Source organism: Mobula birostris, chromosome 22 (assembly GCF_030028105.1).
Source record: "Mobula birostris isolate sMobBir1 chromosome 22, sMobBir1.hap1, whole genome shotgun sequence".
NCBI classification, from domain to species: Eukaryota; Metazoa; Chordata; class Chondrichthyes; order Myliobatiformes; family Myliobatidae; genus Mobula; species Mobula birostris.
In genome coordinates, this window is record NC_092391.1 from 52,090,175 (window position 1) to 52,112,151 (window position 21,977).

The window sequence follows — 21,977 nt, forward strand, 5'->3', positions numbered from 1 at the left end:
GTTCCTGAATCATTGAGTGTGTCTCTTCAGGTTCCTGTACCTCCTCCCCAATGGTTGCAGTGAGAAGAGGGCATGGCCTGGGTGATGGGGTCCTTAACGACGGATGCCACGTTTTTGAGGCATCGCCTTTTGAAGGTGCCCTCGATGCTAGGGAGGCCAGTGCCCGCTGAGTTTGCAACTTTCTGCAGCCTTTTCTGATTTTGGCTGTACCATTACCATCCTCTGGTCTTCAGTTCCCGACCCATTCTAGAGTACTGTAGATGCTCATTGGGAGAACTCTAGCTGCCCCCCAGAATCCACTAGCTCAGAAGGAAATTCTGCCCTTAAAATGGTAGTGTTTTGTGGGGGTGGAGGACTTCCAGCTCTTCTGTTGGTCCTGTGCAAGGATAGGTACTGTCCGGCCTGCTGAGTTCCTCCAGCATTTTGTGTGTTGCTTGGAGCATATTCCCAGCCCTCTCCCACCGGAGAGATTATTTCTTTGTCCCCATCTCACCTTGTCCTGTGTGGATCTCTCCCTGGGACAGCCTCTTCTCCCTCCCCCCCCCCCCCCTCACCCCACCAAGCACCTACCCCTCTGACTGGTGGCCCTCATTGGCATTGTCCCTCCCTGGGCCACCACTGGGCAGTGACCCAATGAGAAATTAAAATTAACTTGGGAAGTTGGTTAGCAAGCTAAGGTTATTTCTGCTACCGCCCGCCTGTTTCAGTGTGATTACATGTTTGCTCCCGGCATGTGATTATAGGATGACGCTGGCACTTGGCAACAGCTCTCGCGTCATGTTGGGTCCCAAAATATCCTCTGACTAGGAGAAAAGTTCCTAACATGATCACTAATTGGGTAAACACCAACGCCCAAGTGCTCTGGGCCAGTCGATCGGAGCTACTTTGACATATTCCATCAGCGTCAAGCACATGTTAGCCCAAATTAAAAGGGAGAGGTTGCCATGCCTGAGTGAAGCATCTGAATGGATAAGTGGCCATCCTGGCTTGGGCCGGTCTTGTGGCACTGTCTGGAAATTTCCCCAGCTGAGCCTGTAAAGGTTTAAGAGATTATAAGAGACAGATAGAGTAGACAGGAGTATCTTTTTCCCCCAGGTAGAAATGCCTGATGCTAGAGAGCATGCATTGAAGATGAGCAGGGGTAGGTTCAAAGGGGATGTGAGGAGTAAGATGTTTCACTCGGTGTTGGATGCCTGGAATGTGCTACCTGGTATGGTGGTAGAGGCAAATTCATTTGAGGCTTTTAGAGGCATTTAGATAGGCACATGAATCTGAGGAAGATGGAGGGATATGGACGCTGTGTACGTAGGAGGGATTAGTGTTTAGGAATTTTAAAATTTACCTTTTAGCTGGTTCAGCACAACATTGTGGGCCAAATGGCCTTTTCCTGTGCTGTACTCTTCTAAGTTCAGTCCGCTCCTGAAACTGCCCCAACGTCGAGAAATGTTGGTGTTAATTGTTTAATTGTTCTGCAGGGTGTCAGCTTCTTTAATTGTGTGAAGAGGAATTTGAGGCTTTGACTTGTTGGGAAACCTCTCCACGTGACATTCGGCAAAATTAAACCTGGAGATTGCAGTTTATATCTCCTGTTCTCATTGGATGAGAGTCCGCAGATTATTGGATATTCCTGGTGTATGCTGCTTCCCTCCATGTCGTCACCGTCTGGTCTGAGGAATTTTTGGTCTCTTTCTCCCTGGCCCCCAGTAGAACTGCGTGACAAAGGAAATCGGAGCAGGTGTTGACTGACCAACTGGTGCCCACCCCATCCTTCAAAGTTGATGACAGATTCAGACATTGTCTCGACCTCCGTTTACCTCCATCTCCAGAACCCTTGATTCCTTACAGTCCAAAGGCTTTCACCTTGGAATATAGTTCCCGAGTAGCCAGCAATTCATGGGCTTTGGGAGAGGGAATCCAGGCTGAAATAGGCGATGCTTATTTGAAATTAATGTTCATCATTGAGCTGGTCAGTCATCTCCAGCTGGCACAGTAGCATAGTGGTTAGCATAATGACTTACAGCGCCAGTGATTGGGTTCAGTTCTGCCACCGTCTGTATAGAATTTGCTCGTCCTCCCCCCGACCACATGGATTTTCTTTGGTTCTCTCCCCCCCCCCCCCCACATTCCAAAAGTGTATAGACCACAAGTTTTAGGGCTCATGCTATGTCAGTGGCAGAATTCAGAGTTATAGAAAAGTATGGCACAGAAATTGGCCCTTCAGCCCATCTAGCCCATGTCGAGACATTTAAACTACCTACTCCCATCAACCTGCACCAGGACCATATCCCTACTATCCAAACTTTTCTTAAACATTGAAATCGAGCTCGCCGACATCACTTGTGCTGGCAGGTCATTCCACACTCTCATGATCCCCCAAGTGAAGAAGTTTCCCCTCGTGTTCCCCTTAAACTTTTCACCTTTCACACTTAACCCATGACCTCTAGTTGTAGTTTGACCCAACCTCAGTGGGGAAAAGCCTGTTTGTATTTACCCTATCTATATCCCTCCATTATTTTGTATATCTGTATCAAATCTCTCAATCTTCTGTGTTGCAGGTTGACCCTTCAGACTGTGTTGGCCAATGACACAAATGACACATTTCACTGTTATGTTTTGACGTGCATGTGACAAATAAAACTCATCTTTCATTTCTCCCCACTCCAATTTCCTTTGTCACATCGTCATAATATTGCTGAGTTTCTCTGTCGGGTGTGGGTGAGAGGGGGCAGGCAGAAACAGGTCAGAAATTCACCAGACTGGAACGGTGAAAGATGGGGGCCAGCAGGGTATACCAGGAATATCCAATAATCTGCAGACTCTCATCTGATGAAAACAGGAGACAAAACTGCAATCTCCAGGTTTAATTTTGCCAATTGTCATTAGAGAGATTTCCCAACAAGTTAAACCCTCAAATTCCTCATCATGCAATTAAAGCAGCTGACTCCCTATAGGAGCCATGTATCTGTTCTCTATCTGTATCGTATTCTGTATTGCGAGTTTATGGTCAATAGTCACATGAGTGGGGGGGGGGCAGGAAACCTGGTAAGAGCAAAGGGAATAAGTCACGTATTCATGTTTTGTTCATCCCAGTTTGTAGCTGGGGACCAACAGAGGTTGTATCTTTTGATGACTACTCAGTAGTGCTCAATTATACTTGAGTATGCTTAAGTTTCATCACTTCAAGATCGTATGTTTGCTAATAATGGATTGAATACATATCTTCGACTTTTGGAGCTATCATTATTGGAGTGAGGACGCGTCGTGCAAGTATTACAAATCTGTAGGGTGGTTGGCAGCGGCAATTGTTTTGGTTTTGTTGCTACACACAATTAGGTAATCGATATTTTATTTAGAGAGACAGCACGGTCTAACGAGCCCATGCCACCCAGTTACACCCATGTGACCAATTAACCGACTAATCTGATTGTCTTTGGACTGTGGGAGGAGACCAGAGCACCCGGAGGAAACCCACACAGTCTTGGAGAGATCGTTCAAACTCTTTATAGACAGCGACGGAATTGAACCTACCTCGCTGCGCTGTTGTAGCATGATGCTAGCCGCTACGTTTCCGTGCTCATGGGCCTTTGAAACGTGTCACTGGGAGAGCTCAGGTAGAATTCCTGCTTGGCTCTATTCGTCACTCCCAGGGATGGGACTGGAAAGGGAAGGGTTCAAGAGCCAGAATAAGATTCCTTCAGCCCTTTACTTCTTCCATTTATTCCCTCCTAGCTTCCTACTTCATCCACCTTCCCCCTTGCCTGGTCTCACCTATCACTTGCCAGTTTGTCCTCCCACCAACCTTATTCTGGCATCTGCCCTCTCCTTTTCCAGTCCTGATGAAGGGTCCCAGCCCAAACCGTGGACTGTTTATTCCCCTCCGTAGATGCTGCCTGAGTTGCCGAGTTCCTCCAGTGTTTTGTGTGCATTACACACATTGTGCACTGGTACTTTGCTCATGGGCAGACCTGCTCTCTCTGCATACAGACAGACAGCAACGTGCTCTCTCCTCCTCACCCCCACTCCACCTCGTCACGAGCTGCTCTCCTCCTCACCCGAACTCCACCTCGTCACGAGCTGCTCTCCTCCTCACCCCAACTCTACCTCGTCACGAGCTGCTCTCCTCCTCACCTCCACTCCACCTCGTCACGAGCTGCTCACTTTCCTCCAGTCTGCTCACTCTCCTCCGGCCAGTCCTCCATAGCTCCAGTGTCAGATCAACGTTCTGTGTAGTGGTTAGCACAGTGCTCTACAGCACCAGGATCACTGGTTAGGCTTCAATTCCCTTCGCTCTCTGTAAGGAGTTTGTACGTTCTTCTCATGACTGTGTAGGTTTCCTCTGGGTGCTCTGGTTTCCTCCCACATTTCAAAGGCTTGCGGATTAGGGTTAATAAGTTGTGAGCAGGCACTGGAAGCGTGGTGACACTTGCGGGCTGTACCCAGCACATCCTCAGACTGATGTGAATGCAGAGATTCACTGTGTTATTTCAATGTACGTGTGACAAATAAAACTAATCCTCAAAACTTCCAAGTAAATTTTATTATCAAACTGCATGTATGTCTCCATATACAACCCCGAGATTCAATTTCCAGTGGGTATACTCAGCAAACCTACCGAACAGTAACTATAACCGGATCATTGAAAGATCAACCAGAGTGCAGAAGACAACAAACAGTGGAAATGCAAATACAAATAAATAGCAATAAATAACAAGAGCATGATGTAAAGAGTTCTTAAAGTGAGATCATTGGTTGTGGGAACATCTTAATGGATGGGCAAGTGAGTGCAGTTATCCCTTTTTGTTCAAGAGCCTGATGGTTGGGGGGTAGTAACTGTTCCTGAACCAGCTGGTATGAGTCCTGAGGCTCCTGTACCTTCTGCCTGAAGGCAGCAGCGAGAAGAGAGCATGGCCAGGGTGGTGGGGGTCTCTAATGGTTACTGTTTTCCTACGACAGTGTTTCAGGTAGACGTGCTCAATGGTTGGGAGGGCTTTACCTGTGATGACTGGGTCAAATCCACTACCTGTTGTAGGATTTTCTGTTCAAGGGCATTGGTGTTTCCACATCAGGTTGTGATGCAACCAGTCAATATACTCTCCGTTACGCATCTATAGAAAGCAATCTTAGACTGCACTGAAATTCCTCATTCATGTGAAGCTCACAGTGTCGGTGATAACAGATACAGCGATGGCTGGTGGGAAGTATCATTCCCACGTGGGGGGTGGGTACTGTGTGTGTCTGATGGCCTCTCTGTCCTGTGTTCAGGAACTGGTCCTGGTGGAGGATGTGTGGCGAGGTGAAGCACAGGATCTGTTGTCTCAGATCGCACAGCTTCAGGAGGAGAACAAGCAGCTGATGAAGAACCTCTCCCACAAAGACACTCATTTCACCGACGAAGACATCCTCAAACAGGAAGGTAAAAGCATTGGGTGGTCAGTCCCCTGTTCCATCTGGCATGTTAGTATGTACTTTCTGAAATCATATGCAGGTTTAAGTTCACCGGCATATAGTGTGTAAAGGGTTAAATAAGTAGTGCATAAAAAATAGAAATAAAGTAGTGAGGTGGTGTTCATTGTCCATTTAGAAAGAGTTGTCAGAGGGGAAAATGCTGTTCCTGAATTGCTGAGTGTGTGTCTTCAGGCTCCTGTACCTCCTTCCTGATGGTAACAGTGAGAACAGGGCATGTCCTGGGTGATGGGGTCCTTAATGATTGTTACTGCCTTTTTGAGGCATCGCTTCTTGAAGATGTCCTGGATACTACAGAGGCCCGTGCCCATGATGGAGCTGACTAAGTTTACAACTCTCTGCAGCTTATTTTGATCCTGTGCAGTAGACCCCCCCCCCCCCATACGAGACGGTGATGCAGCCAGTTAGAATGCTCTCCACGGTATATCTGTAGGAATTTGCAAGTGTCTTTGGTGACGTACCAAGTCTCCTCAAATTCCTAATGAAACATAGTCGTGCTGCCTTTGTAGCTGCATCAATATGTTGGGTGCAGGTTAGATCCTTAGAGATATTGACACGCAGGAACTTGAAATTGCTCACTGTTTCCACTTCTGATCCCTCTATGAGGACTGATGTGTGTGATCCCTCGTCTCACCCGTTCTGATCTCTCTACGAGGACTGGTGTGTGTGATCCCTCGTCTCACCCCTTCTGATCCCTCTACGAGGACTGGTGTGTGTGATCCCTCGTCTCACCCCTTCTGATCCCTCTACGAGGACTGGTGTGTGTGATCCCTCCTCTCACCCCTTCTGATCCCTCTACGAGGACTGGTGTGTGTGATCCCTCGTCTCACCCCTTTCTGATCCCTCTACGAGGACTGGTGTGTGTGTGATCCCTCGTCTCACCCCTTTCTGATCCCTCTACGAGGACTGGTGTGTGTGTGATCCCTCGTCTCACCCCTTTCTGATCCCTCTACGAGGACTGGTGTGTGTGATCCCTCGTCTCACCCCTTTCTGATCCCTCTACGAGGACTGGTGTGTGTGATCCCTCGTCTCACCCCTTTCTGATCCCTCTACGAGGACTGGTGTGTGTGATCCCTCGTCTCACCCGTTCTGATCTCTCTACGAGGACTGGTGTGTGTGATCCCTCGTCTCACCCCTTTCTGATCCCTCTACGAGGACTGGTGTGTGTGTGATCCCTCGTCTCACCCCTTTCTGATCCCTCTACGAGGACTGGTGTGTGTGATCCCTCATCTCACCCCTTTCTGATCCCTCTACGAGGACTGGTGTGTGTGATCCCTCGTCTCACCCCTTTCTGATCCCTCTACGAGGACTGGTGTGTGTGATCCCTCGTCTCACCCCTTTCTGAAGTCCACAGTCACTTTGGTCTTACTGAGGAGTGCAAGCTTGTTGCACCACTCAACTCTCCCACTCCTGAATGCCCTCTCGTCACCAGCTGAAGTTGCCAACAATAGTTCTGTTGTCAGCAAATTTATAGATGGCATTTGAGCTGTGCCTAGCCACACAGTCATGAGTACAGAGAGAGTAGAGCAGTGGGCTAAGCACGTATCCCTGAGGTGCGTCAGTGTTGATTGTGGGCAAGGTCGAGATGCTACTTCCGAACTACACAGATTGTGGTCTTCTGGTTAGGATGTCAAGGATCAAGTTGCAGAGGCCCAGGATCTGGAGATTTTCAGTCAGAACTGTAGGAGTGATGGTGTTGAACGCTGAGCTGTAGTCAGTAAACAGCATCCTGACATGGGTACAGTATTAGTATTGTCCAGGTGATTCAAGGTTACATGGAGAGCCAGTGAGATTGTATCCGCTGTAGAACGACTGTGGTGATGGGCAAATTGCAATAGGTCCAGGTCCTTGCTGAAACAGGAGTTAATTCTAGCCATGACCGACACAGGAATGCAAAATTATGAGGGGTGCAGATAGGGTAAGTGCAAGCAGGTTTTTCCCACTGAGTAATACACAAAATGCAGGAGGAACTACTGTCCTGATGAAGGGTCTTGGCCCAAAACGTTGACTGTTTATTCCCCTCCGTAGATGCTGCCTGACATCCTCTATGGATTCCCCTTGCATTTTGTATGTGTTTCCTGGATTTCCAGTATCTGCTGAATCTCTTGATTATATTTGTCCACTGGGTTTTTTTTTAATTTCTTTTATTTAAATTTTTTTCTTAACAAAATTCTTTATTACAAATGTTGGTGCTATACAATATTTACAAAACCAGTGACTAACATATTTACTACACTACAAACAGACAACACATGTTAAACCAATATATTGCCATCCTCATCAATGATGGCATTTACACCCCGCGGAGCCCAACGGTCCCAGAACATCTCTACGGTCGCCGTGGACTGTGCGTATTCCTTTTCAATATTCACCCGGGCACGAACATACCCCCTAAACATAGCCAGGCAGTCCGCCCGGGGAGAACCTCCTGCCACCCTTTTCCAGGAGCCACGGATGGCAATTTTCGCCAGCCCCAGGAGCAAGTTGACAAGGACATCCTCATCCCTCTGTGCCCCCCTCCTTACTGGATGACCATATATGAATAGGGTGGGACTGAAATGCAACCAGAAGGCGAGAAGCAGCCCACGCAAATACGCCAAAAGGGGCTGCAGCCTCACACACTCCACGTACATATGGTACACAGTCTCCTCCAGCCCGCAGAAGTGACACGCGGCTGGGAGATCCGTGTACAAACTAAAGAACTTATTGCAGGGCACCGCTTTATGCAGCACCCTCCAGCCGAGATCCCCAAGGTGCATGGGAAGGACTCCCTTGTAGAGGGACTTCCATTGGGGACCCCCCTCACCTCCAGGTGGAAAGACCGACCGCCATGGCGTGTCGGGACAGTGGACAAATGCTAGGAAGTGGAGGGTGTGGAGCAGCAGCCCATAAAGGTACCTCCTGCCTGCATCCCTGAATGGGATTGTGGGTGTCGATGAAAGACGGCTCAAGTTGTGTGGATTCGTCTCTCGGGTAAGGCTGCAGGGCCTGGGCCCGATGAGCAGCTCAGCCCAAGTCGTTCCACACACCTGAGCCGCACTGACATCCGTTGAGACGGGTTGGGTGCAGGTGGCAGGGTGGAGATGTGACTGTACAAAAGGAGATGAAAGGTGCTCCTTCCCTCCACTAGCCTGCAGGTCCCCCTTGGGCAAGGTGTAGCACCTGCTTAGCCCCCCCCCCCCCCCACCCCTGATCAGGGTCAGGTGAAGCCACGGGAGCAGGTGGTGACGGTCGTTTGAGCAGCTGGTGCAGATCACAAGTCCTGGTCATGCGACCACTGACACCAGGCAGACAATCTCTGAAGGGTATTGATAATGGCTGGGGTTACCCGCCAGAAGAAAATGGCAAACCACTTCTGTAGAAAGATTTGCCAAGAACAATCACGGTCATGGAAAGACAATGATTGCCGACGTCATACAACACAGCACGTAATGAACAAGGGAGGTTGGGTGTGACTAGAACAGGAGGGCACAGGTTTAGGGTGAAAGGAACCTCTTCACTCGGCAGTGTGAAACAAGCTGCCAGTGCGGGTGGTGGTTGCGGTTTCAATTTCAACATTTAAAAGCAGTTTGGATGGGAGAGGTCTGGAGGGCTGCGGTCCTGGTGCAGGTCGTGGGAGTAGGCAGATTAATAGTTTGGCATGGAATAGATGGATTGAAGGGCCTGAATCTGTGCCATAGGGTTCTATGACACCGAATACATTTAGAACAAAGGATTCAGAGAAAAAGTGTTAACAAAGAGCCAGTGTTGTCATACAAATGACCTTGTATAAGCAACACACACAATGCTGGAGGTCAGGCAGCATCCATAGAAATGAATAAACAGTCAGTGTTTCAGGCGAGGCCCTTCTTCAGGACTAAAAAGGAACGGGGGGGAAATGCCAAAATAAAGGTGGGCAGCAGGGGGAGGAGGATGGCTAGAAGGTGAATCCAAGTGGGTGGGAAAGGTCAAGGGCTGGAGAGGAAGGAATCTGATAGAGGAGAGTAGACCACAGGAGAAAGGGAAATGGGAGTGGACCTGGGGGAAGGTGATAGCCTGATGAGAGTAAAAGACAATAGTGAGAAATAGGGGAGTGGGAGGGAGGAAGGAGAAGTCAATGTTCATGCCGTCAGGTTGGAGGCTCCTCAGACAGAATATAAGGTGTTGCTCCTCCACCCTGAGGCTGGTCTTGTCATGGCACAAGAGGAGGCCACAGTCCGACATGTCTGAACAAGAATGGGAATTAAAGTGTTTGGCCACCTTATACTTTGTGTAAAGTTGGGGCTTGTACTGAGCTGTCCGTGGGAGGATGGGGACAGATTCATTGAGGAAGCGAATGGGTGAAGTGCAATAGGAAAAATTCCCCGGTTTGGGAATGAGAATTCCAATGAGGTATATTAACCCTCCTTCCCCTTCCTATTCGTGTTTACTGGTTGTTGCGGCATCACTCAGCCAGGTAAGCCATGTCAAACACTCAGCCCATCCCTTCAGTTCAAATGACAGGTGACTGATCTCACTCCGACACACTGACTCATCACCCCCTGTGATTTTTCTAACAGCACTGGTGTCATCGGCAAATTTGAAGATGGCCTTGAAGCTGTGCTTAGCCATACAGTCATGCGTATGGAGAGTAGAGCGGGGTCCAAGCATGCAACCATGAGGTGTTGATAGATGATCAACAAGAAGGAGATGTCCTCATTTCTGATGAGGAAGTTGAGTAAAAGTGTGGACTATTTTCTAAATTGAAAGAAAATTCAAAAATCAGAGGTGTGGGCCGGCTGGTGGCGCAGTGAGATCAGCGCTGGACTCCGGAGCGAAGGCTCCCAAGTTCGAATCCAGGTCGGGCCATCCCTGAGCACGCTTTCCATCCGTGCCGGGTTGAGTGTGGAGCTAGCCACTCGGCCTTGTAAAAAATACAAGGGTCAAGTCAGGAACGTTCATAACGTGAACCGGTTAATCCGGACACCACGTGCCAGACAAGAATGGCTGAATGTCTGGTACAACACACTTAAAAAAACACATCAACAAGTGTCTGAACAGACCTGAGAAAAAAAAATCAGAGGTGCAAAGGGACTGCAGGATTCCCTAAGCATTAATTTGCAGGAAGACTCTATGGTGAGGAAGGCAAATGCAATGTTAGCATTCGTTTCAAGAGGACTAGAATATAAAATCAAGGATGTGATGTTGAAGCTTTATAAAGCGCTGGTGAGGCTTCACTTGGGAGTATTGTGAGCAGTTTTGGGCCCCTTATCTTAGAAAGGACATGCTGAAACTGGAGAGGGTTTAAAGGAGGTTCACAAAAATGATTCCAGGATTGAATGGCTTGTCATATGAAGAGCGTTTGATGGCTCTGGGCCTGTATTCACTAGAATTCAGAAGAATGAGGGGTGAGCTCATTGAAGCTTTGGACACTACCTCACTTTTTTTTAATATACAGTATTTCTGCTTTTTGCACATTTAAAAAAAATCGACTCAATACATGTAATTGATTTACTTGTTTATTATTATTTAATTTTATGTTTCTCTCTGCTAGATTATGTATTGCCTTGAACTGCTGCTGCTAAGTTAACAAATTTCACGTCACATGCCAGTGATAATAAACCTGATTCTGATTCTGAGCTCATTGAATGTTGACAGGACTCGATAGAGTGGATGTGGAGAGGATATTTCCTATGCTGGGGGAGCTAGGACCAGAGGACATAGCCTCAGAATAGAGGGGCATCCTTTTAGAATGGAGACGAGGAGGAAATTCTTTAGCCAGAGAGTCGTGAAGCTGTGGAGGCCAAGTCATTGGCTATATTTAAGGCAGAGGTTGATTAGTCAGGGCATGAAGGGGTATGGAGAGAAGCCATGAAATTGGGGATGAAAAGGAAAATGGATCAGCCATGATGAAATGGCAGGGCAGACTCAATGAGCCAAATGGCCTAATTCTGCTCCTATACCTTACGGTCTTGTGGAATGTACCACAGAGATGGTCCAAAGAACACATTCTCATGTTCCACTGTGGAGGTTTGGTGGTTGAACCCTCACCCGAGGATTTGAGTAATGATCCTCAAAATTGTACCAAGAAAATATCAGTGGTTTTGGTTATAATGTTTGCGTTTGGGCCGGGCTCTGTGCTCAGTTCTATGTTTGTCCGGAGTTGCCTCAGTGTGGCTGTTGTCCAGAGGTGTCTGGGTGTGGAAGATGTCTGCAGGCTGTTGTCAATGTCTGGATGTGGAAGACATCTGCAGGCTGTTGTCAGTGTCTGGGTGTGGAAGGTGTCTGCAGGCTGTTGTCAGTGTCTGGGTGTGGAAGGTGTCTGCAGGCTGTCGTCAGTGTCTCAGTGTGGAAGGCGTCTGCAGGCTGTTGTCAGTGTCTGGGTGTGGAAGATGTCTGCTGGCTGTTGTCAGTGTCTGGATGTGGAAGGTGTCTGCAGGCTGTTGTCAGTGTCTGGGTGTGGAAGGTGTCTGCAGGCTGTTGTCAGTGTCTGGGTGTGGAAGATGTCTGCAGGCTGTTGTCAGTGTCTGGGTGTGGAAGGCGTCTGCAGGCTGCCGTCAGTGTCTCAGTGTGGAAGACGTCTGCTGGCTGTCGTCAGTGTCTGGGTGTGGAAGGCGTCTGCAGGCTGTTGTCAGTGTCTGGGTGTGGAAGGTGTCTGCAGGCTGTTGTCAGTGTCTGGGTGTGGAAGGCGTCTGCAGGCTGCCGTCAGTGTCTGGGTGTGGAAGGCGCCTGCAGGCTGTTGTCAGTGTCTGGGTGTGGAAGGCGTCTGCAGGCTGTCGTCAGTGTCTCAGTGTGGAAGGCGTCTGCAGGCTGTTGTCAGTGTCTGGGTGTGGAAGGCGTCTGCAGGCTGTTGTCAGTGTCTGGGTGTGGAAGGCGTCTGCAGGCTGTTGTCAGTGTCTGGGTGTGGAAGGCGTCTGCAGGCTGTTGTCAGTGTCTGGGTGTGGAAGGTGTCTGCAGGCTGTTGTCAGTGTCTGGGTGTGGAAGGCGTCTGCAGGCTGTTGTCAGTGTCTGGGTGTGGAAGGCGTCTGCAGTCTATTATCAGTGCCAGGAATGTGATGTTGGGACTGAAATAGCCAGAGTGTTGAGAAGCTCTCAGCTGCAGTTCTGAGCTGTATCTGTCATTAGTGTGTAGTTACATACTCCCACCCCCCCCACCCCACTGATTGACATGCAGAATTCAGCAGGTGACAGCAGACACAGGACCTGTGGAGAGAGTGGCCAGTCTTCTCTGAGTGACCTGGGTCTCTCAACACATCTAAGAGTTTCAGCTCCTGAAACGTTGATCTCTGACCAATCTTTGCCGTGTCCACTTGCTGCGTCCAAAATAGCATCAAAATACCAAAGTTCAGCTGGTGTACAGTGTGAGTTTCCCGAGGCTTACATTGAGCAGAGCGTTCGTAAAGTTGAGCACAGGGTCCCAGCGCATACTGATAGCCCCTCACAAGTTCCTAGCGGACAGACCTTTCACTCTGACTCTCGAATCAGCTGACGTAGCAGTGATGGGGTGTTAAAGCCCTGTGTTTTCACTGGCTGTTCGGTTACAATTGGAATTGTTTATTACTGTCACATGGACAGAGCTAGAGTGAAAAGTTTGTCTTGTGTACTGTTCATTAGGCCTCTGTTGGTCAGGGTCGACCAGGGACGTTGCAAGTTAGCTGTCTGGATACACAAGCCAAGGCAGTACGATATGGAGAGCATGCTCCCCCTCTTCACGCATCTGATAACCCAAAGGAACAGCAACAACCGATACAGTTTGGTACCAGCAGTGTCACAGGAGCTGCTAGTCAGCGTTGAACTCAAAGTAGGACTGCCTTAGAGACCGCAGCTCTGGAATTTTCTTCTGAGTTTACTCCCGAAGCCTTCCTCATGTATAGCCGCAAGGCAGCAGAGGTTTGTGATCAGAGTTTTCCTTCTAGATGAGCTGCCAACCACGACGAATGAGCCCCACCTGCCCAAAGTGGCTGGTTTTAAGGTGCCAGTAACCCACCTTTGTTCCTTCTCCTGTCGGTAAAAACTATTCTGTTGGGCTTAGTAGCTAAGCTACATGTGAAGGCCAGGAGCTGGACTTGGTTGTCAGAGGCTATTTGAAATGCACGCCATTGGGAGCATTTAATAGATAATAGGAGCCTGCCCATATTACCAACCTTGGCTGTAACAACTTTAAGGAACCCCATAATGTACATAGAGATCAGATCATTACACAGTCATTGAGGTAGAACAAAGTAAAACAATAACTGTAGAATAAAGTGTACCAGTCATGGGTCCCTGAGTTGTAAGGAAAGATTGAATAGGTTAGGACTTTATTCCTTGGAACACAGAAAATTGGGAGGAGATTTGATAGAAGTATATGAAATTGAGAGAGTAAATACAAGCAGGCTTTTTTTTACTGAAGTTGGATGGGACTACAACTGGAGGTGTTGGGTTGAGGATGAAAGGTGAAAAATTTAAGGAGAACACGAGCGAAAACTTCTTCACTCAGAGGGTGGTGAGAGTGTGGAATGAGCTGCCAATACGAGTAGTGGATACAGTTTCGATTTCAATAGTTCAGAGAAGTTTTAGATAGGTACGTGGATGGGTCGGGTATGGAGAGCTGTGGTCTGAGTGCAGGTCGATGGGAGTAGGCAGTTTAAATGGTTCAGCCTGGACAAGATGGGCCAAAGGGCCTGTTTCTATGCTGTACCTTTCTGTGAGAGTTACAGTGCAGTGCAGGCAGGCAATAAGGTGCAAGGCTGTATCTGGCAACTGGGTTAGAAGAGGTCCTTGAGCCTGGTGGTAAGTGCTTTCAGGCTTTTTGTATTTCTGCCCAATGGAAGAGGGGAGAAGAGGGAATATTCAGGGTGGGTGGGGATCCTTGATATTATACTAGCTGCTTTACTGAGACAATGAGAAGTGTTGAGAGAGTTCATGGGGGGGCGGGAGGCTGGTTTCTGTCATGTGCTGAGCCAAATCCACAACCCTCTGAATCTTTCTCCAGTTGCCTCTTGACTGAAAAAGGCTTGAGCAGTGGGCAGGGAAGGCAAAGACACCGCTGGTCTCCTTTGGGTCACAGCGTACACTGTCAAGTATCTCAGCACCTGGTTGATGCTTTGAACCTTGTAAGTGGCTTTGCTGATGTGCAGAATGAGTCAGGGTCAGGAAGAGCCTTGGCATGCCCTCCTGCATAAACCAAGGAGATCTGGCCTCCATGCTCAGTGATGGTACAGTGGGGAAAATCTCTGTCTGAACATATCATCAACAAAGTTCAAAGTAGGTTTCATTATCAAAATACATATATGTCACCATATACTACCCTGAAATTCAATAGAATCAATGAAAGACCATACCCAATGGAATAGACAACCAACCAATGTGCAAAAGACAACAAACAGTGCAAACACAAAAATAAAGAAAAATAAATAAGCAATAAATATTGAGAATGTGTAATGAAGAGTCCTTGAAAGTGAGTCCATAGGTTGTGGGAACAGTTCAAGGATGGGGCGAGTGAAGTTATCCCCTCTGGTTCAGGAGCCTGACGTTTGAGGGGTAATAGCTGTTCCTGAACCTGGTGGTGCAGATCCTAAGGCTCCTGTATTTCTTTACCGATGGCAGCAGCAAGAAGAGAGTATGTCCTGGGTGGTGGGGGTCCCTGATAATGGATGCTGCTTTCCTGTGATAACGCTCTGTGTAAATGTGCTTATAGTGGGGAGGGCTTTACCCATCATGGACCTGTTGAACCTGCAGTTTGTTTCACATTTGAGTTTGGGACAAACTCCCCAATTGCTTGTACAATGATGCTCACCCCTTAACAACACCAGGACATGCAGTCTATAATTGTCCCATGTTATAGTCAACAGTCTTTAAAGAAACTTCTGTATACAGGGCATCTTTATTTGTTCTACCAAAACTTCTAGTCTCCAAGGAATTTCATCCATAAACTCTCTACCCTTGGGTCCAGTCATTTGTTCATTATGTGCCATCTCATATGACGCGGGCGATCATGGTCTTTCTGTGACCATGATTCTTTGCAAGTTTTTGCAGTGTCTGGACGCTGATCCCTACATGTTGGTCATTGGTCTACAGGTTAAGCTAACGTGCCGCCCCAATTATAGTTAATTTTTTTTGTCTTACACTGTCCTGCTGCTACCAAGCAACAAATATCATGATTTTATGTCGGTGATATTAAACCTGATTTTTGATCCTGCTCTTGGTTCAAGTGTGTGACCCTGATTGTTGTTGAAGTTACCCTCCGGAGGGTTTCTCACCTCAGCCCAGCTGGGGTAGGAAAGGTCTGAGGGACTTCCGGAGGTGAACAGACTGAGACAGATCCAGCTTACAAGTCTTATGGTTTGGCGGTGTCTCTGCTGTCTTGCAGCCGGGATGTCAGAGAGGGAGCGGCTGGTGATGAAGAAGCTGAAGGAGGTCGTTGACAAGCAACGAGATGAGATTCGAGCCAAAGACCGAGAGCTGACACTGAAGAATGAAGATGTGGAGGCAGTAAGTTTCAGCACCACCAGTGTTCCCCGCGGACACCCCCCCGACTGATGCTGCCCATCTGACTCTCGACCACCTCTTGCTGCGTCTTCACACTGCACACTGCCAGGCTCCTCTAAGGCGCAGTGGGCGCTGGGGTGGCAAATCTCTGGGGGCGGCTGGTGGGACAGTAATCCCGAAGCCACAGTTTACAGCCTGGGGTGCCGGGGGTTTGTCCGACCCTGGCCACAGCAGGTCACTGTGGGCTAGGTGGAAGGGTGGGGACCCAGTGTGTCACCGATGTGTTGTGGAGTACAGGCGCTGGGGACCGGGAGAGGGTGCAGGTGGTTCTGGTTGTCCTGGGAAGGGGTGATACAGGCAGATCGCATGGTCCTGGGATGAGGCAGTATAGACGGAGGCTGGGCCGTACAGGCAATTCTGGTGGTCCCTGCGTGGGGTGGTACAGGCAGGTGGACTGGTGCAAAACAGGCGTTCTGGTGGTCCCAGGATTAGTACAGGCGTGACTGGGGCTGTGCAGGTGGTTCAAGTGGTTCCCAGAAGGGGTGGGGGAGACAGTGCCGGACCAGGTGACAATGTGGGTGGGGGGAGGCGGTGGGAGTACTGGTTCAGCTGCTGGGTGGGAGTTGTCTCCATTGGTAACCGAGTCCGGGATGGGGGGGGTACTCCACAGCGACCCTTTCCCGTCAATCACGTGTGTGTCTATGTGTACCTGTGTTTGTGCTTAGAATCACAGTCATCATGTGGTTTGGGTCTGGGCCCTGGGAACCTCCCATTGAGCTGGGACAGCACAGGGATCTCTCTCACTGCTCCCCTTCCCTTCCCTTCCCTCCCCTCCCCACTCCGTCTCACAGTTGCAGCTGCAACAGAACCGCCTGATGCGGATTAACCACGAACTGCGGCACAAGATGTCGGTGATCGACGCGCAGGGCAAGGGGCTGATCGAGCAGAAGGTGGAGCTGGAGACTACGCTGCAGACCAAGGAGCAGGAGATGGGGAACATGCGTGTGGAGATCGGAAAGCTGAGGGAGAGGTGCCGGGGGCAGCCCACGCACAATGGAGAACAGGGAGGGCAGGTGAGGCTGCGGAGTCGAGATCCAACACTGCCCCCACCCCACCTGTCCAGCAGTCCGAGAGGAGAGGTGTGATCGGCAGGACAGCAGATGTGAAGCCCTGGAGTTGTTTGACTCATTGTCTGACTTAAGGTAGGAACGCAGGGTCTGGGGTCAGAAAGGTGAGTGCAGGCTCTGAGAACCGTGACTGGAGGTTAGCTTTATCTGAGGATGTGCTAGGGGCAGCTCTAAATGTCATCACATTTCCAGCACCGACATAACATGCCCTAAATGGATCCTGTTTTTCCCATGGGGTGCTCCCAGTGGCAACCCTACTACAGGATGACGGCGGACACAGTTCCTGATGTCTGGTGACTCTGCCCCATGGGTGCCAAACAGATGTGGGGATTTGGGAGACGTTGGCACCCAGTGGTGTGTCCTGTATTCCGTCATTCTGCTGTGACAGTGAACCAGCCACTTGGCCCGCAGGTTAGAAACTAATCCCTCTCATTACAAAGTGAGAAAATCCTGACAAGTTACTGTGTGGAAAGAGGAAATGAGCTGGGTTTAGATTGTGGGGAAGAGGGTGGAGAGAACATCCCTGGGGTGAGGCCCGGGTTGCTGTGGAAAGTAAGTTGTGTATGAAGTTACTGGACTGACAAGTTAGAGGGGACTGTCCAGAAGACTATTAAGGCATGCAGAACTGTGAAAAAAGTCTTGGACACATGTATTTCGCTAGAGTGCCTAAGACTTTTGCATAGTTGAGTTGAGGCCTCCGTTGGTCAGGGTCAACTGAGGGTGTTGTGTCTTAGCTGTCTAGATACGCAAGCCTGGGCAGTACAGTATGGAGAGCAAGCTGCTGCCCATGTAGCAGACTTCCCCTCTTAATGCATCTGATGAACCCAAAGGGACGGCAGAGACCAGCACAGTTTGACACCAGGAGTTGCCAGTCAGCGTTGAGCTGCCTTAGGGACTCCAGCTTCAGCTTCTCCCTCAGGCTTAGCTCCCGAAGCCTCCCCCATGAGTGGGTGTAGCCACAAGGAGGTTTATGATCAGGGTTTTCCTTCTAGATCAGCTGCCAATCACAGCTGACGAGCCCATCTGTCCAGAGTGACTGGTTTTAAGGTGCCAGAAACCTGTCTTTGCCCCCCGCCCCTCCTGTCGGTAGAAACAGTTCCGCTGGGTTTAGTAGCTAAGCCACGCGTGAAGTCTATGAGTCTTGGTTCTCAGAGGCCATTTGAGATGCACACTACTGGGAACATTTTATAGGTAGTGGGAGCTTGTCCCCATTACTCTACCCCGAGATATGACAACCTCAAGGAACTTTTGCACAGTACTGTAGCAATTTTATGAAGTGCACTGTACTGCTGCCGCAGAAGGAGAACAAATTTCTTGACATGAGTGGTGATAAACCTAAGATTCTGATCTGGATCCCTGCTGTGGACTGAGAGTAGGAAGGGGGCAGGGAGAGGGGAATCATGTTTGGGTAAAGGGGAAGGGAGAGGAGAGGGAGTGGGAAGCACCTGAGGGACATTCTGTGATGATCAAAAAACCAATTGCTTGGAATTAAATGACCTTGCCTGGTGTCTCAGGGCTGGGTGTGTCTGTACCCACCCCTGCCACTCCCCCTCTGCCACCTGTCCCACACCTCTCCCTTGCTATTCCCAACATTCTTTGCTCTCACCGGATTTACAAACTCGTTCCCTGCCCCATGTTGACAAATACAGTACCGTGTAAAGGTCTTTAGCACCCTAGCTATTTATATGTGCAAAAGACTTCTGCACAGTACCGAAGGAGCTGAATCAGGCCATTCGGCCTGTTGAGTCTTTACAACCCTTCCATCATAGCTGATTATTATCCCTCTCAAACCTATTTTCCTGCTTCCACTGGATAATCTCCAATGCCATTCAGAGAGAGGTGACACACAAAGATCTGTGGGATCTGCCTCATTGGTCAGCTAGTGTCCCTGAAGACAGAGAACGTTACCAGTGGGCGACTGACAGTGGAAAGCTCTGGTTGTGATGGGGACAAAGAGCAAGTTTTCTGAAGTTGTCAAATTGTTAGAGTTGACATCACTTTGTTTTTTTAAACAAGTAGGAGGGGGCTGTTTGGCCTGTTGAATCACTGCTGGCCGTCAGAATTGCCTTCAGTCCCATTCCATGGGTACCATGGTGGTGTAGTGGTTAGCACAATGCTATTACAGCTCGGAGCGTGGAGTTTGGAGTTCAATCCCAGTGTCCTCAATAAGCAGTTTGTACATTGGGATGCGAGGGTTTCCTCCAGGTGCTCTGGTATCCTCCTACAGTCCAAAGATAAACCAAAGGTTAATTGGTCATTGTAAATTGTCCTGTCATTAGGTTAGAGTTAAGTTGGTGGTGGTACAGCTCAAAGAGCAGGGAGGGCCCGTTTCACACTATGCATAAAATAAATCTGACCCCCCCACCCCCCACCGGTAACTTGCTCCCTCCCTGGTACACTCGTTCCTTTGCTGTTTTTCTACACCCACACTGGTATAATCTACATTGGGATACTCACACATGGTTCAGATGTGGGAGGAAACTGGGAAACCCGCGTGATCACAGGGAGACCATGCAAACTCTACAGGGACAGCGCCCAGGGTCAGGACCATTGCAGCTTTGTGGATCCAGCAATGATTCTACCGTGTAATTCTCCACCCCCGCCCCCCCCAACACCTGCATCTGTCACAGTGCGTCCGAACACAAACCTGAGGAACGTCACCTCAGCAGCTCCCTGGGCTTCTGGATTTCATGTCAAACCTCTCAGACTCTGGGGACATCAGTTCTCCACCTGGACCCGAACTGGCCAATTCTGTGGTATGTCTCCTGCTGTGGGTTTTTTGTCTCCATTTGTCCAGCCTGACCATGTCTCACGGCCCTGCCCCTGACAACACATCATACAAAGAGGCACCATTACTCTAAATCTACCCTATTAACCCACATAGACCATAAGATATAGGAGCAGATTTTGGCTGTTTGGCCCATCGAGTCTGCTCCACCATTTTATCATGGCTGATCCAAGTTTTCACTCAGCCCCAATCTCTTGCCATCTCCCCATATCCCTTCATGCCCTGACCAATGAAGAATCTATCAACCTCTGCCTTAAAAAAACATAAAGACTTGGCCTCCACAGCTGCTGTGGCAAAGAATTCCACAGATTCACCACTCTCTGGCTAAAGAGATTCCTCCTCATTTCCATTCTAAAAGGGCGGCCCTCTATTCTGAGGCTGTGTCCTCTGATCTTAGACTCTCCCACCATAGGAAACATGCTGTCCACATCCACTCTATCAAGGCCTTTCACCATTAGATAGGTTTCAGTAAGGTCACCCCTCATTCTTCTGAATTCTAGTGAATACAAGCCCAGGTCCATCAAATGCTGTATATATGACAAGCCGCTTTATCGTGGATTCATTTTCATGAACCTCCTTTGGACCCTCTCCAGTTTCAGCACATCCTTTCTAAGACAATGGTCCAAAAACTGCTCACAGTACTCCAAATGAGGCCTCACTAATACCTTATAAAGCCTCAACATTACATCCTTGCTTTTATATTCCAATCCTCTTGAAATGAATGCTAACGCTGCATTGCCTTCCTCACCACAGCCTCAACCTGCAAATTAATCTTTAGGTAATCCTGCACAAAAATCCCTTTGCACCTCAGTTTTTTGTATTTTCTATTTAGAAAATAGTCAACCCTTTCAATTCTTCTACCAAAGTGCATGACCATATACATCCCAACACTGTTCCATCTGCCATTTCTTTGCCCATTCTCTTAATCTGTCTAAATCCTTCTGTAGCCTCTCTTTTCCCACTCTTTGCCTCCAGCCAATACTTTATCCATGCTAGAATCTTTCCTGTAATACTATAGGCTCGTGGCTTGTTAAGCAGCCTCATGTGGCATCTTGTCAAAGGCCTTCTGAAAATCAACCAATTCTTCTTTTACTATCCTGCTTGTTCAAAGAATTCCAACAGATTTGTCAGGCAAGATTTTCCCTTGAGAAAACCAAGCTGTCTACAACTTATTTTATCATGTGCCTCCTAGTACTCCAAAACTACATCTTCAACAATCGACTCCATCATCTTCCCATCCACTGAGGTCAGACTAACTGGCCTATAATTTCCTTTCTTCTGCCTCTATCTCTTCTGGAAAACTGGAGTGACATTTGCAATTTTCCAGTCTTCCTGAACCATTCCAGAATCTATTGATTCTTGAAAGATCATTACTAACGCCTTCACAATCTCTTCAACCACCTCTTTCAGAACCCTGGGGTGCACACCATCTGGTCCAGGTGACTTAACTACCTTCAGACCTTTCAGTTTCCGAAGAACCTTCTTTCCAGTTATAACTTCACACACTTCATGACCCTTGACACCTGGAATTTCCACCATACCACTGGTGTGTTCCACAGTGAAGACATGCAAGATACTTATTCAATTCATCCACTATTTCCATGTCCCCCATTACTACCTCTCCAACATTGTTTTCCAGCAGTATGATATCCACTCCCACCTTTCTTTTACACATTATGTATTTGAAGAAACTTTTGGTATCCTCTTTAATATTATTGGCTAGCTTACTTTTGTATTCCATCTTTACCCTTATGACTTTTTTGTTCCATTCTGTTGGTTTTTAAAAGTTTCCCAATCCTCTAACTTCCCATTAATTTTTGCTCTATTATATGCCCTCTCTTTGGCTTTTTTGTTGACTTTGACTTGTTAGCCATGGATGTGTCATCTTTCCTTTAGAATACTGAGATCCTGGGTGAGGAGGACATGCAGTCGGACAAGACGCCAACGGACCTGAATGACCCAAACCGCCCGCGTTTCACGCTGCAGGAACTGAGGGATGTTCTCCACGAACGCAACGAGCTAAAGGCCAAACTCTTCCTGCTGCAGGAGGAGATGGCATTCTACCGCAGGTCAGTGTGTCCGCGGCCCACAGGGAGAGGATGCGGTGCTGAGGAGATGTTATTCTACCGCAGGTCAGTGTGTTCGCGGCCCACGACCCACTGGGGGGACAC

General features: G+C 48.6%; 1 protein-coding gene across 1 annotated transcript in view; it reads left to right on the top strand.

Annotated features, from left to right (window-relative positions):
• Positions 1-21,977, top strand: part of rilpl1 (Rab interacting lysosomal protein-like 1) — a 34,125-nt gene that overhangs the window by 3,492 nt on the left and 8,656 nt on the right. Inside the window, 4 exon segments of the mRNA XM_072240749.1 lie at positions 5,263-5,413; positions 15,773-15,894; positions 16,743-16,964; positions 21,703-21,875. Coding sequence (XP_072096850.1) covers positions 5,263-5,413; positions 15,773-15,894; positions 16,743-16,964; positions 21,703-21,875 — 668 coding nt within the window.